The sequence below is a fragment of the Sarcophilus harrisii genome, chromosome 6, assembly GCF_902635505.1.
Source record: "Sarcophilus harrisii chromosome 6, mSarHar1.11, whole genome shotgun sequence".
Taxonomy (NCBI): Eukaryota; Metazoa; Chordata; class Mammalia; order Dasyuromorphia; family Dasyuridae; genus Sarcophilus; species Sarcophilus harrisii.
In genome coordinates, this window is record NC_045431.1 from 174,632,003 (window position 1) to 174,650,118 (window position 18,116).

The 18,116-nt window shown below is 34.7% G+C and overlaps 1 protein-coding gene across 5 annotated transcripts in view; it reads right to left on the reverse strand.

Annotated features, from left to right (window-relative positions):
* NRG1 (neuregulin 1) overlaps positions 1-18,116 on the reverse strand; it is a 212,519-nt gene that overhangs the window by 154,493 nt on the left and 39,910 nt on the right. For 3 of the 5 annotated variants that reach the window (XM_031942694.1, XM_023505640.2, XM_031942693.1), the window contains exons 4-5: positions 16,215-16,265; positions 10,199-10,249 (exon numbers count right to left, since the gene is read on the reverse strand). The exons of the other annotated variants lie outside the window; for them this stretch is intronic. In XM_031942694.1, coding sequence (XP_031798554.1) covers positions 10,199-10,249; positions 16,215-16,265 — 102 coding nt within the window. The remainder of the gene's footprint in view (positions 1-10,198; positions 10,250-16,214; positions 16,266-18,116) is intronic. 5 annotated transcript variants of the gene reach the window in all.

Consider the following 18,116-nt stretch of genomic DNA (forward strand, 5'->3'; position numbering starts at 1 on the left):
TGCTAGCATACTATACCCTATCATCTGCCCTTCATAGTATATGACAAGTTGGTTTTTTTGTTGACTCATAAAAAAATCATTATGTTTGCCCTTGGGTTTCTGGGAGGAGGGGAAAGGAAACCTTTAGACATGAACATCAGATAACCATTTGTACTTATATCCAGCACTATTATAATACTACAGATCAATGGCTGACATGCCAAAAGCCTCAAACAGGACTGAAAGACATGCCAGAAGGACTCTGCTTTCCATTTAAGCACTGCCAGTTCTTCCTGACTTACCAAGCCTGAGGCAGACACAAGGACAGCAGGAGACAGAGATGTGGTTTTCCTTCTTACAAACAAAATCAAAACAGACCAAATAGGTCAATTGAGAAAACAATGAGACTATTCAAGGAAAGAATCATTTGTACTTCTCCAAATAGTTAATGTTCTTACTAAAGGATATTTTTGCCAAGTCAGAAGATTTAGTGTTGAGGAAGGACCATTGAGATCAGCTGGACCAACTCCCTCATTTCATAGAGGACAACATCAAAGCCTAAGGAGGGAAAGGGAAGAGACTTCCCAAGATCACACAAGTGGCCAAGTGTCATAGTTGGCGATTGATCTTTAGACTCAGTATTTCCTTCCACTATTATACTATTTTATTTAGTGCTAGAAAAACACGTCATTTATATTTGAAAGCCGATATGGTATGTTCACATCTATCTGTTCTTCAGTCCACTGGACTTTCCATTTCTTCAGCTGATCTGTTCTTCAATCCACTGGACTTTCCATTTCTTCAACTGAAATATTCAGGAGACCTTATGGTAGTCTCTCTCCTCCTTCAAACTCCCACAGACATTCCTAGTAGTCCAAATAGCTTCAGGTACCTGACAAACATGACTCTGGCACTGAGGCTTTTCACCTACTGAAATGCAAACAATGACATTTGTTTCTATCTTTCTTTACTGAGCTCACTAAATTAAAAAATCCCCACATAAAGCTCAAAGAACAGACCCCTTCTGTGAAGCAGGCCAGATCTAAAAGATAGAAGTAATCATCTCTAATTTCTTTAGGTAACACTAAGAGACATTTCATCTATGTATTTCAGAGCAATTCTGTCTCTCATACTCATCAATTAATGCAACCTAATTGGCAACACAATGTCATTAAGACCCTGCCCTAAAGAGACCTTTTAGCACCACAGATCAGGACAGCACCTATTAGAAAAGGTTCCCTCAGAATATTTTGTAATAATTATATCAAGAGTATAAAATTCTCACAAGGCAACCTTTCTATCAAGATTTCAAGTAACTTCTTTTTGCCCTTGCAAAATAAGGCCATTGGCTTTCCAAAATGAACATTAACTTTCCTTTTGCATCCTTACTTCTCCCGTGGGAGCCTACAGAGTAGCAGCTGTGTTGATTTTTTTTAAAGGTATTTTACTGCAAGGGAGATGAACAGTTTTTAGATCTTAATGCTCTTTACCTGCACAGTAAACACATTTTAAAAGGTCTCCATATGCCCTTATGTGACCCAAATCCTTCTGCTGGCTTATCTCACTGTCACACAGATTCTCATTTATACATATAAAGTCATTCTCCTGCACACATAACCTATTCATCCTAAATTACACACAACATGCTCATTTTAAGGTATTTTTTAAAAAATTCTTACAGATGACTTTAGGAAGGTCTAAACAAAACAGTCTTTGTCTATTGCAGCATTAGTGAGGCTAAACTAAAAAAAAAATATGAAAATGTAACACAGTAATATTCCAGCGTGTGAACCAAAGGAAAACATGAAGCATTTGTTTAAAAAAAAAAAAAAAAAAAAAAAAAAGCACAAGCCTCCTGAGATCATTTTTAAAAATGAATTTCCTTAGGAGAGTCACATAGGTTTCATTTGATTTCACATCTTCCTCAATCATAAAAATATACTATCTGACAAGGTTGAATTTTCCTTCCTTTGTTGAGATTCATAGCCATGGTGGATGAGAGTAGTCAGGAAAGAGATGACTGGAATGAGTACATATAGGAAGGACTTGAATGGAAAAAAATTCCTCATTCACAGAACATTTATTCACAATAATTTGGTTGGTATCCATTTGACTGAATACAGATTAATAATTTTATATATGAGAATGGTATTTTTTTCACTACATAAAGGGTCTATTTTTGATTTTTATAGCAATGATTACCCCATGCTATTAATATAGAGAAGGTCAAACATTGGTTTTTGTGTATGTTTTCCTTAGTACATATTCATTTCTCATAGATAAGCAGTCCTTATACAGCAGGAATTTGTGGACAATTATCTATTTCCCTTGGCATCTGCACTTCAAGAGAATAGAACCAAAATCTAATAAATCCGAGTATTTTATATTTTAATAATTAATATTTCCTTAACTGTGTTAGCTTTCTGGATGAGTTAGGAATATATACTGCAGTATCTAAATATGATAGAACTTCTTTGCTCCTTCTATTCAAATTCCCAGGATCCAAGAGTTAGAAGGAATTTCAGAGTTCATGCAATCCAATACATACTGGAAAAGGAATGCTCACCATGACATAATTCCCAAATAAGAACTGCAGTAAGATCTGCAAGGAAGGGAAACTCAATAGCTCTTAAGGAAACCTCTTTCTAACTTGTTAGGAAGTTATTGATTTTTCCTGACATTAAACCTAAATTTGTTTCTTTGAAGCTTCCACTCATTACTCCTGATACTGCTTCTGGGGCAAAGCAAAGCAAGACTAAAATCTCTTCCATTTGAGAGAGATCCAAATACTTGAATAAAATTATCAATACCCCTTATGGTTCTTCTCTAGGCTGAATATCACATTCCTTCAACAGATCCTTGTAACAATATGGTAACAAATTATATATTATATGGTAACATTTCAATAACCCATGGCCCTTCAACATCCTAGAGACTCTTCCCTTGACTCTCTTCATCTTATCAATATCCTTTCCATACTGAGCCACTTCAAACTGAATACAATACTTCAATGAGTATTGGACAAGTATATAACAAGGGTAGAGGACAGAGGAACTATCACTTCACTGTTCCTGGAACTCCTGCCCTTTTTAGTGAAATCCAAACTTGTATTTTTTCATTCCTGGCAGCCACCTCATGTTGAATTTACAGGCTACTAAATTTGTCAGATATTTTTAAAGGCAAACAAATGTCTAATCATGCTATTTCTATCCTATGCCTATGATATTGATTTTTCAATCAGAGTGTGAGACTTAAAAATTATTCAAATTGAATTTAGTACCTTTGATCTCTTTTTTGCATACTGATGCTACTAGTACATTAGCTCTATCTTCCAGGTAGGTGTCATCTGTCAATTTGATTAATATATCACATTTAAGAAGAATGAAACTATGGAAGGGATTTCCCAGGAGAATTAAATATGTGTAAATATTAGCAACAAATTTAAAAACAACCCTTTCCACAAACTTGGTTTTCTTCAGAGAATATAATGGCAATATGAGCAAAGATACTAATTGCATCCACATCCCCACCCTCCCTTAAAAAGATAACTATCTTCTTGAGCCAAAAGGGATATAATACTGTTCCAGACATTTTTAAATATTAGAGATAAAATTAAGAACTAGAGAAAGTTGGTGAATTGGTAACACAGGGTTTAAAGCTTAGGAGGATCTTAGAGATTGTGTAATGTCACTGAATTCTTCAAGTGAGGAGGGCAAATAGTAGGAAGTAGAAACATTTAGAAGTAGGTCTTTGGACTCCAATAGCAAGGCCATTATATCAAGCTGGGATTACAAATATTATAATGCATATGCACATTTTACAAAAGAAGAACCTGAGGCTTAGAAAACTTAAATGGGTTGCCCATGATCACATAGCTAAGAAAGTGACTGAGGCAGGATTTGGAGCATTCAAGTGGCTCATCTGGGAATGTGAGGACACATGAGAAACATAAGACCTGTAAAGGTGAACAAAGACCCATAGCACTTTCTTAAGTATGCAGCTATTTCTGAAAAAGAAAAATAAAGGTATACATCTTTCACAGATGCCCATACAAATTTACCAAGATAGGCATGGTCTTTCTAATATTTATAGTGCTTGGTGCTGTCTACCAATAATATATTAATGACAATGAGCACCAATCACAAAGACAGCACCCAAGGTTTAGGAGTAACAGCTCTGTTATCCCAGTCTACAATTCTCTTCCCAAGGAATAAGCAAGACAAGGCTGCATATATTGGGTGATAGTTGTTTTTTTTTTTTAATTACTCTTATTTCTGCAGGACATCTGGTGATTTTTTTGCCTATGTGCAAGTTGCAGTCTTCTGATTCTCTCTACCCACAACATGTTCACAGAAATCTTCAAAACCCAATTTGTATCCAATTAGAATAGAAGCAGCTCCCCAAGGGTGACAGCCATCACTATTTGCCATTGACAAAAAAAAAAAAAATTGAAATATAATTTTTTTTTAGTTCAAAATTATTTAGGAAAATTCCCAGGAGTCATGCCCATCAGTAAAGTGGGCAAAAAAAAAAAAAAAAATTGCAGCTTTCAATGTCATAAACTTGCTAATATATCCAACAAGACCTGGTCTGAAAGGTATCAACATCATTAATTAACAGCCAATTGGTTTGCTTTTCTTGAGTAGAATCAAAACAATGACCTCACAGATATGCCTGATTTTTCTTTAAGTTGTTTTGTGTTTTTTTTTTCTTGGGGGGGTTAGAGTTACCAAGTCTAAGAGGGGACTGTCAATTACTGTTGGAAAACTATTTAGATCACCTCCTTTATAATGCATCTTCAATAATAAGATGCAGAAGCAATTGAACATAGCAATAAAGTGTTCAGTAAATTCAAGGACAGCTACTATTGTGATAAGGACAGCCTATTTGGAAAAAAAAAAATTAAACCTGCTCAGAAATCTAAGAAAGTGATCTTGGAGAAAACAGATTGCAACTAGCATTCTATACAATATTCACCATAGTAAGTTCCAAAGGGATAAATAATCTTACATATATGTGTGTATGTATGTATGTATGTATTTATATATGTAACATCACTTTTTAAAATTAAGAAGAATGAAAGAAGGTACTTTGCACATCTACATTTAAGGAGAAAAAAAATCTGAATCTGAGTTTAAAAATGTTTCCTTTCTACAATGTCTCGCTAATAAAATTGGTTAATTTGATCATATCGGTTTTAAATAAAATTTAAGATTAGGTTGGCAGAATCAGAGCAGATTTCCAGAGGCAACTGGAATTTGAAGGGTAAGATATAGGTTAGCTATCCTTTTCCAGGTTAACTACTCTGCTAAAAATAAATAAAGCTCCCTTCAAAATTCCATTCAATATGATTTTGGTAAACCTTTTCAGGATTGAATATCAGGAAATACAAATGGCAAACCTTCCAAAAATCTAGTCTGCATGTTTATTCTATATCACCACTCAAGAAACAATAAAGGGCATTGATGGAGATTGCAGTAACATATATTCAGTTCAACAAATATTAAACTATTCCTATGGGGGGGGGGGGGGGGAAACCTGTGCTAAGTACTAAGGATGAAAAAAAATTAATCACTGTCCATGGGGAGCTTATATTCTAAGGAAGGGATAAACTATGTAAATAATGAAATATGCATTAAGTCTTATACAATATGGAAAGAGGTGGGAGAAAGAGAGCACTAATACATGGGCAAATTAAGGAAGGTTTTGTGTGAGAAATGGAAAGAATTAGATATTCTGAAAAGCAGCAGTATCAAAAGGAATTAAAGCTGCTGATTTCAGATTGAAGATAAAACGTTTAAATTAACAGCCCAACAGCATTAAAAATTCTGAGTTAGATTCACTTTAAAATTTCCTGAAAACCATGATCTTTCTCCTTCAATACACACACATACACATACAGGCAGACACACACACACACAAATACACACACCAAGAAGCTAGAAGGATTGATGTATAAATTCAGCACCAAAAAAAAAAAAAATGTATTTATAATCCCCAGAGGAAATTACTCTCCTTTGTTTTAAATAAGTAAATATAGACATTTCAGGCATATCCATGCTACTGGAGTGAGAGGAAGGAGTTAGATTTCACACAGTGAATAGACTTATAGTGTAAGAGATCCATTTTGGGTATCTACAGCTAGGACAAAACAAGAGAAATGTGATTTCCCTTTCATAACTGCTCAGATGTGCTTAAGAACAATGTCCATCACTTCTGTTAATGAAGAAAGGAAGAGTTCCAGTTTCAGGAGACTAAATCACTTTATTCACTAAATCCTGCAGGGGCAATTCATATCAAACAAGGTGGCAAGGAGAAATTCTATGACTTGGTTCCAAATATTAAGCACTTTATAAAATCAAATAAATGCCCAATAGATATCACAATGCAAATGGACTATAATTCAGACACTAACTAGGAAATATGCACAAAGCCACCACTCAAATATAAACCACACAGAATATTAAGGTTGTCATCTTGGAGAGGTTCACAGAATCAAAATAACAGAACAGAGAAGGAGAAATAGTCTCTCTGATTGCCATAAATTTAGCTAACTGTGCCAGGTAGCCTGAATCTATGTAGATAACCAGGCAAATGGGTTAGATAAGTTAGAAGGTGATACAGGTAAGAATATGGGACCTATCACAAGAATGGTCAGATATGCAAGATAAATCTTTGGCCTGAATACTATACTCACATCACATACCCACAGCTACAGTGATGCTACCTTGGGAGAAGGACTAGGGTCAGATGAGTGTCAAATTAGGAGAAATTGGACCAATCAAGATATTCTATAATAAACTCCAAATGGTGCTTAACTAATCTTGACAGATTGGTGGAAAGAGATAGAGATATATACACATATGCATATGTTGTTGTTTAGTTGTTTTCAATCATGTCTGACTCTTTGTTTCCCCCATTTGGGGTTTTCTTGGCAAAAATACTGGAGTATTTTGCCAATTCTTTTTCCAGATCATTTTAGCAATAAGGGAACTGAGGCAAACAATGTTTAGAGACTTGTTCAAGGTGATACAGCTAATTAAATGTCTGAGGCTAGATTTGAATTCAGGTCTTCCAGAATTTAGGCTCACTACTCTATTCACCATGCCAATTAGCTGCCTCATAGATCTACATGTGGATAAATAAATACATAAAGGTATAAATATAGACATGAAAACATGCACATACATATGGATACAGAGATATTTTTAAATAGAAATATATACTAAACCTATATCATATAAAACAAATATACATATTTTAAAAATAAAATTTAAAGATATATTTTTATTTTATGTTAAAAAATTATATGAAAGAAAATATTTTTCAGAAATAGGGCAAAGGGGAAAATTTTGAAGCAAAAACAATAAACAGGGGAGACCAAAAAAACAAATCCATAAAAACATTTTGAATTTTTTTTTCATAAGGGAAATTGTTGAGTAGAGGGAAAAAAACTGTATTCAACATTTGGTAAAAGTTTTCTATATAAGATATATAGGGAATTTTGGCATAGTGAACAGAATGCTGAATCTGGAGTCAGGAAGGCTTGAGTACAAATCTGGATATGGACACTTATTAGTTGTTTCACTCCAGGCAAGTCCTTTAACTTGTTTGTCCTAGTTTCCTCTATTCTAAAATGGGGGTAATAATGACACCATTTTGCAGGGTTGTTGTAAGGATCAAAGGGATAATAATTCTAAAGCACTTAGCATAGTGTTTAATACATTCTAAGCACAATAGAAATGTTAGTTATTGTTGTTGTTGCTACTAATTATATTATGTGGTCTAAGACAAGCATGATTTTCAAAATGAAGAGATGCATACATATTTTAAAAAAAAGAAAAAGACCTCAAATCACTGACAAACACAAATTAGAAGAGCTGAGATTTTCCCTCAATATCCATTAAATTTACAAATATGATTAAAAAAAAAACCAATAGTCAGCATTGGATGTGTTGAGGGAAGACAGGGCCCTAATTTACTAATGGTGGAATAGTAAATCAGCTCAACCATAATAGAAAACAATTGGGAAATGCATGAAAAAAGTCACTGAACCATCCACATCCCTTGACCAAGTAATACCCCCCCTTCCTAGGTAGATAGTCTAAACAGTTCAAAAACCGAGAAATACTGCATATATGAAAATGCTTATGGCATAAGGTTTTATAATAGTAACCTAAAAAATAGAAAGAACATGATTATAAATGAACTGGGCAAATTATGAATGCAATGTAATACTCTTGTGTCATAAGAAATGCTGAATATGAAGAATTCAGGAGTTATAAGAAGGCTTTTGGGAGCTCAAGCTGAGTGAAGTAAGTAGAGCCAGGAATTACTACAAAAATGTAAATGAAAATAATAATAAAAGGCAAGTCAAATTCAGATTGATTTCAACAACTGATCTTGATGCTAAAATACAGGTGGGGAACTGTATTTCTCTGGTCTTGGTAAAGATGCAGGGACTTTGTATGCAGAATCCCATTTCCATCATGCCTGTTCCATGCCTTCTCTTTTCTCCTGAAGTGACTACTGTCTGCTAATAACCACCAATATACATCTCCCACTTTGATGGTAGTTTTTTTTTCCCTTCTAGATTCTTTCTCATGCCTGAAATGCCCCATCTTCTCCACTCTTTCATATTCAACTATATTTCTAATAGCTTACCTGAGCCTCTTAGTTATGAGTCCTCAGTGCTCCCTGGCAATTAATTTGAACTATGTATTTTAATTTTCTATGTATATGCTGTTTTCTTCTCAAAAGAATGCAAGCTTCTTAAGGGTAGGGACTATTTAATTTTCATCTGAGTTTACCATAGTCCCTGGCTCATAAAAAAATAATATTTTAAAAGTAAGCAGCTTGCCCAGGGTCTCGCTGCCTATATATATATATATATATATATATATATATATATATATAAGCTAAGATCTGGATTCAAGCTTTCCTGGAGCCAAGGCTAGCTCTCTATTACATCACATTGCTTCATCACTCTTTAATGAGTTTTCGGCATGGAGTTTCGAAATGGAGTTTTCGGCAAATGAGTCTTCTTTTCATATATAAAATGTATGTGTATACATATCCATACATATAAGAAAATGTTTGCCTGTGTGTGTACACATACATGTATATAGCTTAAAATGTATTTGTGTTTTTCTCATATTTTGGTTGATTCTGAAAAGAGTTGTTTATATTTAATTATGCAAAGTTTATCAAACTGAGCATAGTTTCCAGTTTTAAATAGTTACCTGAAAACTGGCAGAGGCTGTAATTACAGAACTCTTTCCCAGAGGTCTGGTAGACTGCTCCAACACTTCCTTTGGAATCTGTACCTCACCAGCCCTATATTGTTCATCTTCCTGATAAGCATCAAGAAGTTTTTGCTAGACTTTCCTATTTTTTTTTTTTTTTTTTGGCTGAGGCAATCAGGATTAAATGACTTGTCCCGGGTCACACAGTTAGGAAGTATTAAGTGTCTGAGAGTAGATTTGAACTAAGGTCCTCCTAACTTCAGGACTGGTGCTCTATCCACTATACCACCTAACTGCCCCAAGACCTTCCTAAGCTTATCAGCTCCCCTAGTATCAAGCTAAGAGCAACAATCCATTTCATAGTAACACTATCCTTACAGGACCCATTTCACATTAAAAAGGTAAAAAATAAAATTGTGGCCAGGAATAGAGCAACTAGTTGCTATCTATCAAATCTGAAATATGAGCATCTATCTGTCATTTATCTATCTCATATATGGCACACTAGAAGTAGAAAAATGGCAGAGCTACCAAATCATGGAATTATTTATATAGCACATCTCAGGTAATGAAGTTAGGCTTTGAAAGAAGCTGAAATCCAACTCATTCAAGTCAAATAAAGTCAATCATGTGCCTGGAACTGAGTCGAATACTGGTCCTGACAAGTTCTTTGATTTTTGACAAGAGGACATTTTCCAGAGCAATGAGTTTCCAGATCTGAAGGCCACTGTTCCAATCTATCAACCATGCACATGAAGAAAGTTTCCATTTAATTATATTCATACATACTCATTAGAAAAGAGTACAGAAGGAAATATAATTCTAAACCATCTATCTCTACCATTTCCAAAATCCTTCAAATTCTATAATAGGGCATTCGAATTGGAATTGCCATGGAGGTGAACTTTAAAAGTGCTTGAAAGTCATCACAAAAATATGGTAAAAGCCAGTTAATGGAGTGATTGAGTACTTACATGAAGAAGTATTGGTCCCTTCTGTTGACATTGATATTCTAGTGGGGTACTCTACAAAACAGAAAAAGGCAATGAGGAATTATGGGATCTGGCCAACCAAAGTTATCCATAGCAAATGGGCCATGCTCAGAGATACCCCAGGAAAAGAAAATGGGAAAGCAAAAAAAAAAAAAAAAAAAAAAAAAAAAAAAACAAAAAAAAAAAAAAAAAAAAAAAAAAAAAAAAAAAAAAATCTCAGATTTAATGATTCCACAGTCAATGGAAGGTCAGTAAAAATAGTGCTTAGCTAAAGGCCATAACAGACAACATTTGCAGCTTAGACTTAAAAGAGGCTTCAGCAAAGATGGATAGGAAGACTCCTAACTCACAAATGAACTTTAATATCTATGAAAGCTGCAATTTCTATCACAGAGAAGCTCTCCACTCTCCACTAAACAAGATGCTCACATGTAGCGTCATTCAACATTATCCAGAGAGATATAACCAATTCTTTTGCCTGTGGTGATGAACAGAATTGATAAAGATTTAGGAAGAAATGTTGGGAAAACAAGGCAAAACTGCTCACTTTACTCTGCCTATCTTGGATCCACCCACGGGGGTTGATAAAGATCTGCTGAGATCCAGTGGCAAGGGCCTCCTTGCTGTTTCTTGTACAAGACACTATCTCCCAACTCCAGATATATTTTCTGACTATCCCCCTGGCCTGAAATCCTATCCTGTTCTTCTGTCTCTTGGATACCCTGGCCTGCCTCAAGATCCAGCAAAAATCCCATCTTCTACAGAAAGCTCTATCCAATCCCTCTTCATCTTCTCTCCATTGACTCTCTCCATTTCATCCTGCATTTCATTTGGCTGGACATAGTTGTTTGCATGTTGTCTTCCCCATCAGTGAGCTCCTTAAAAGCAAACATTGTTATATGTCTTTCTTTGTATCCACAATATTTGGCACAGTGTCTGGTACATGCAAGGTTTTGATAAATGCTTACTGACTAATTGAGTCTGAGCAATCATGAGATCCACAGAAAAGGCTCAAGAAGAATGAAGGTCAAGATAAAAGAGGTAATCATCATAAGTTCCTGTAAATAAACCAAAGTGTAGTACAGAGAACTTTGAAATTGGAAGTCAAATGGAAATCACTGGAAGTTAATAAGATCCAAATTCAAATCCCACCTCAGACACTTATTGACTTTCTTATCTATTTCTTCCATTTTCTCATCAGTGAAATAAGGGGTTGGACTAGATGGCCCTTTCAACTCTAGATTTATGAACTTATGGACCCCCATCTGGTCCTGGCATAGAATTGATGATCCCTAGCCAAGGAGCCTCTTGGAGAGATAACAACCAAGATGAATGGACAGATACCTGACACCTAGAAGCCTTTTCTCTTATACAAAAGAGAGGAGATTGGGAGAGAACAGAAGGAAAAGATAAGAGGAAGAAAGTGGGGAAAAGAGACAAGGAAGGCTGAAGAAGAAAAGACATGGGGAAAGCAAAGAAATGGAGAAAGGCCAAGAAAGAAGGAAAAGAGAGACTGGGTTTAAGAAAGAGGAAGGGAGAGAAAAGAAAGGACAAGGAAATGGGGGGGGGGAGAGAAAAGGGAGAGATAGAAAAAAAAAGTAAGAAGGGAGTGAGGAAGAAGGTTCAAGGAGAAAAAGGAAGGGAAAGAAAAGAAAGAGGGAAACAAAGAGGAGAAGACAGAATGGAGAAGGGGGGACATAGGGAAGGAGAATGGCAGAAATGGGAAGAAAAAAGGAATGGGAGAGAAAGAATAGGGAATTGGGAAAGAGTCAAGGTGAAGAAAAGAAAGGGACAGAGAGGGAAAACAGGGAAGAAGACTGAGAGAGAGCAGAGGAAAAAAAAGATGGGGGAAGATGACAGAAGAATATTGCCTTATCCAAGACCAAAAGCACCCCTTAAAGTCCATTCTCATTAAAAGGCTTAAAAAAAGTTAAGGATGACCCAGTAAGAGTAAAAATAGCTATTAATATTAATAGGACCTTGAAAATGGTATGATTCACCTATCATATTAAAGATAGGAAAAGAGGCCTAGAGAAGGAAAGAGACTTGCCTAATGTCACACAAAGGATCAGTATTATAGAAGCCCAAGTGTTCTGACTTCAAATCAAGCACTCATACCCCTGACTCAGGCTGCTTCCAGTAATAACATGCCAGTTAGAAAAATCAGACACCAAAGAAATAGAAGCACCAGAAATGACCAAGTCCTCTTCCATCTTTGAGCCTCAGTTTCCCTGTCTTTAAACAGAAGTGAGTCACATGTTCTGTTAAAGATGTGATTTCAGAATACAGAATAGATTTCTTTCACATGAGCAATGCAGAATTTTCCCCCTTGATTATGCATATTTCTCACAAAGGTTTTGTTTTGTTTTTAAATGAAGAAGGAAAATTGTGAAGGAATTCTTTTTATTTGAGAAAAATAAATAAATATAAAGAAAAAATAAAGTCAAGGGATCAGACTATTTAGATAGTATCTAAGGTCACTTCTAGCCCTAATTATTTAATCACAAATCTAGAAGAGTAATAATAGCAAGGAAATCAGAAAGAGTAGAAGGATTATGAAAGGAAGGGGTAGGCTAGAATACAATGACTTCTAGCAGGAGCTATGAGAGAAGTGAAAACAATTTCCAAACATAATATATAATTCAAGGGAAATAGCTACATGTATGAATTTGATGGCTAACAAGGATTGCATCTAAAGTAGGTAGAAACTCTTCCTTTTTCCTTGGTCCCTTAACTCCCCATCATTAGATCATTCATATTAACAGGCAAGAGAATGAAAAAAGAAAGATATCCTTTCAGATTCTTATTTTTAAAGAAGTTTATTGGTATATTTTATGTTTACAACACATATATTTTCATATTTTTGCCTTCCCAACCCTTCCCTGAAGTCCAACTCTTCTAACAAATCAAACAAAAGAGGTCAGAGAAAGCAGATCTAAAAAAAATTGCCTAGATTTATGTATTTAGTTGCTTTCTCTGGCAATTCTAGAATTATATACTATATTTATGGTGAAAGCTTCCAGTTTATTGCAAACAAAGTTAGCTTTGGTTTGAGCTACATGATTTTAACATAATTTTAATGGTCCTTTCAACCTATGATTGGTACTTTATTGTTCTTGTTTTTTAGTCTAAATGAATGTTGCATTTTCTCAAAAGCTTTTTATTTGAACTTAAACACATAATTGCTTAGCATGATGGCTTGTTTTAATAGGATCATGTTGCTTGTTTTTCTATTAATGAATCACTTTTGCATCTCATATAATTATAACGTGTGCATGATACGTCTAGTATTTGGGTAATATTTTATTTCAACTTTTTGCAAAAATGTTCTTTAGTAATATTGGTCTTTTGTTCTCTTTCTCTATTTTATCTTTCCCTAGTTTAGATATCAGAACTTACTTCTCTCATGGGAAGAGCTGAATAATGTCAACTTTTATCAATTCACAAAATAGCATCTGTTGTTTGTTTGATCTGATAATGAATTGATCATATTTGTGTCGATTTGGGGGATAATTTACACAACAGGCATCAGTTACTCTTTAAACATTTGATATATTTAACTACAAATTTCCATGTAAAAGTGATTTTAATAAACTATATATTCTCTCCTCTCCACAATTATACAAGTATCCATTTTGTCATATTCTAAAAAATAATAATAATAATTTAGTAGGAGTTAGGAGTGCAAGTTCAAACACTTTGAACAGTATTCTACTTTGGTAAAAATCTTTTAATAAAATGTTTCTTAAAACTTCATCCTTTAGGTTTGTTTCTTCTGTTTTTACTCACTTGATAATCTCCAACACTGTCTTCCTTTTAAATTCTAAATGAATCCCTATCTTTAAAAAAAAATAATCTAGACATGAGAATTTATTTTATTAGTCTTTTCTGTATAAATGTTTAACTCTTTGTGCTTCAGATAATCAGTGTTTTAAAACAATACACTTGTCTCTTTTTTTTTCATGAATGCTCTATTGTCACTCTTTGTCAAACATCCATTTTTTGCCACAGACCAGATTTGTGGGATATATTGTTTTAAATTATATCTTGATCTCTTTTTCTTTTTAAAATATACTCTTCTTCCCTGAAATTTCTTTGGAATGAAATCTAAAATAATTTGAATTGAATGTGTTTATCACAGAAGTCACTAAATGCAAAACACTCCATGCCTTGGAATTTACAGCATATTCTCTTTTTCTGGTGAAGATCTGCAGATTCTTGCTACTATTTCTTTGTTCTCTTTATCCAGGTACAAAATAGAAATCTGGGTTTGAAATTGTCAGATTGAATTTTTTTTTTGCATTATTTCCAGAATTATAAAATTCAGATTTTTAAGAAATAATTTATCGTGTCTTCTTGGATAATCTATGATTCTTAACTTACCTCCATATATCCTGTCTCTAAGGTCAATCTGGCAAACATAGAATTCATGTGTTCCTTTAATACTGTTGCTTTTTATTTTTCCTTTTGTCATTTTTTCCTCCCATCACATTTATATTTTGCACTCCAAAAAAGTTATTTTCTCCCTCCCCCACTTTCACTTTTGTTTTAGAAGAGATTTGCCCTCATGAAGGGGTATTTGTTCACTTGCTTTTATTTCTGCATTAAGAACTCTGTTTTCTGTCTTAAATCCATTCCTAATTTCTTCTGAAAGTTTTCTTTTGAACTATTCTAGGGTTTATTGATATTGTTCCATGATCTCTGGTAAGTTCACAACATTCTCATGTTTACTAGATAATATTAGTTATTTCATCCATGTTATAACATTTGTACAATATACTCTTATTCCTTTTGGATGTTTTTAATAATTTTATTTTAGTTTTATGATCCTCTCTGTTATTTTACTTGCTTGTGAAAGATATTTTAATTCAGGATTTTTTTTTCTTCAACTGTGATCAGCTTTCCTCATAGATTCTCTATCATTTGCAGTGTAGGATATGAAGGTAAGATAGATATAATCGACTACCCTGAGAAATATCTAGTGAGAATGAAATAAAACCAACTATGTTTCCAGTCTCCCTTCTCTTAGACCTGAAGTTTTGTCACCTATAACCTATGACTTAACGTATCATATACATTTAAATGTCTAATTCCTCTTCTTCTAGTCTCAGTTCATTCCATTCTTTCCTTACTGTGGCTATGTAGAATCATTGTCCATAGCTTCTTAGAGCTGAATATTTCAGGTAGGATTCACTGCCTTATAATCAAATTCCAAGTCCTACACCTATGAGCTTGCTTTGCTCATTCTTCTGGATGGGCAAGAATCAGTTGGTATTAGGGTCACTGAATGAGAACTCTAAGAATTAGTTTTTAAGCCATAATTCCTGAGGATCCTCCTTTTGTATTTAATCTTTTTAACTTGTGAAATCAGCTATAAGTGCTGTATCTGTTCAACAATTCCTTACTTCTGAAGTTTTCAAGATGGAGATGTTTATCGACAGGAACCATGGTTGCTGATCATGTGCTCTCAATTGTGTATTTCAGATCCAGGCCAATAGGTCAGAGGTTTCCTGTAAACCATGTCCTAGAAGGGACCCTGATAGTAATTAACAATTTTACATTCAAAAGTTTGACCTGATCATAGTATCCTATCCTTTAAGACAGAGCTAGAAAGGCACCACTGTTCTGGATTCCAATAGTATCTATAAATATTGTTTTTCATAAATGTTTGACCAGAAAATGCTGTCCTAGAAATGAGATAGAAGGGCCAAAGGCCACAACTTTAAAATTATCTATGGAAATCCTTCATCTCCTTAGACTTGTTTCAGAAGTCAGGCTTTGATCAGAAACATCAGCAACTGTGGCAATCTTCCCCAAACTGAAGCCCAAATGGGAGCCAGAAGGTAGAGCATGCTTGATGATGTTGTTAGTAGACAAGGAAAAGGCAAAGGAGGGGCAAGTTCTGAAAGCAGAAAAGCTTCTGTTGAGTAGAAATACAGTTAGCAGGAAGACTGGTCAATCCAGGGCACAAAGCTTGATGATGCCTAACTTTACTTACCTGATGGCATGCTCGCTCTTTCAGTAGATGCTGGCATGCTAGTTACAGTCTCTGTAAAACAAAAAGGCCAACAAAAAGTTATGCCATCCAATGCCAGTTACAGCCAGACTGGTGCAGAACAGCAATGTGAAAGGAAGGAAAGATATGTCCCTGAGAAAGGAGAATCTCATACTTGAACTTCATAGAGAGTGAAAAATACAAATAGAACCACAATTCTACTGTTTTTCTTCTTTCTTAGACAACAAGCATGAGCTGAATTAAGTCAGGTTTACTGGGAAGAATAAACCATTTCCACCTGATACAATGAGAACATATTGTGGCCCAGATATAACCTACTCCTTGAGAAGGTATATATCAGTGTCACCATTGGAATAATCAAGAAAGATGATAACAATATTGCTGTCAAGATTTCTCATTGCAGATCATTAGAAAAATGTCTCAAGGATGAAAGCCATTTTCAAGTTGGGATCATTAGAAAGTAAATCAGTTTCTGGCAGTATAGACTCATAGACATTTTCTCCCTTATCTGTGAGTAAAATAAAAGCTTTTGTTCAGAGGATCATGTCCATATATGCAATATTGAGTTAAGAACTGTCAGAAAGCCCCACCAGTCTAAAAAAACCTGATCTTGACTGCTTGCCTCTGCCATGAGTTTCTTTGGATCTTAGAACCAAATTTATATCTTTCCAGTTAAATAAATTTATCTAAAGGCCCAGGAAATGGCCTGGCAGAGTGAGAAAGATAAATCAAACTGGAGCAATTGAAGGCATCTACGGTTAGAGAACCAAAAATTATGCCTGGGACAACAAAAACACATCATTAACAAATATCCCTTCACGTATGAAATCAAAACAATTAGTGCCCATGTATCTTTTAGCTGGATGCTAAAACTACAAAGATTTTCATTTGCAAATCATGGTCTAAGTGAATTAAGGATGGCTTCTGGTGTGGATTTTTTTCTACTCATTTAGAAATTCCCACAGTGACAATTAACTTAAACATGTACATTCACTAAATTATGCCATCTCTAAGTTTCCTATCATAATGAACGATAGAACAGCATCAGATAAATTAATAATTGAGGGGAGGGATGCCTTAAAGATAAAGTGCAAGCCCTTTTTTTATGAGGAAACTGTAGCCCAGAAAGCTTAAGTGATTTGCTAAGGCCACACCTACTAGGTGTAATTCCAACTCAATTCAGAGCCTGAGATTCTGCAGCGACCACCTCTCTGCCACATTATGATGCATCCAGCAGTCCAGATGGCTCAACTGAGTCACATCCCCACAGGCTTTCTATAGTCTTTTAGAGAGCAGCTCCTTTCTGTATCTAGCAACTGTAAAGAGTAAAGATGGACCTTTTTTGCTTTTACCCTGAGTAGAAATGTGTCTCATTTCAAATTTACTAGGAACACAATACCCTAATTCATAATTGAGTAAGATCTCATTATGAATATAATAGAGACTGGAAATATCTTTTTAGCAATGCAATGCTAGTTCCTTGGGCTCAGAAGTCAGTGTTGAAACATATTCCTCAAGCTCACCAATTATTATGTGTTGGGCAACACATTTTCCTTTAAGATTTCAATGAATTCACTAAATAGGCCTAAGATGTCCAGAATATAAGCAATGAAAACAATATGAAGTTAAGACAGGAAGTTCACTGTTGTAGAAAACTTGCGGACTTCTTCAGGTAGCAAGGAATAAGAGATTTTCTATCTTCAGAGCTGGAACAATCTAAGGCGGTATTTCTAGAAGAACTTTCAAATAATTTTCTTTCTTCTCTTGGACTTTAAAAAACAAAGAATAGCAATAAGCTGCCATCAAGAGAGATAATAATCTTTTTTGATCTTAAAAAAAATTCAGCTTTCCAAGACAAGTAACCAATATTCCTTTTGGAAGAGA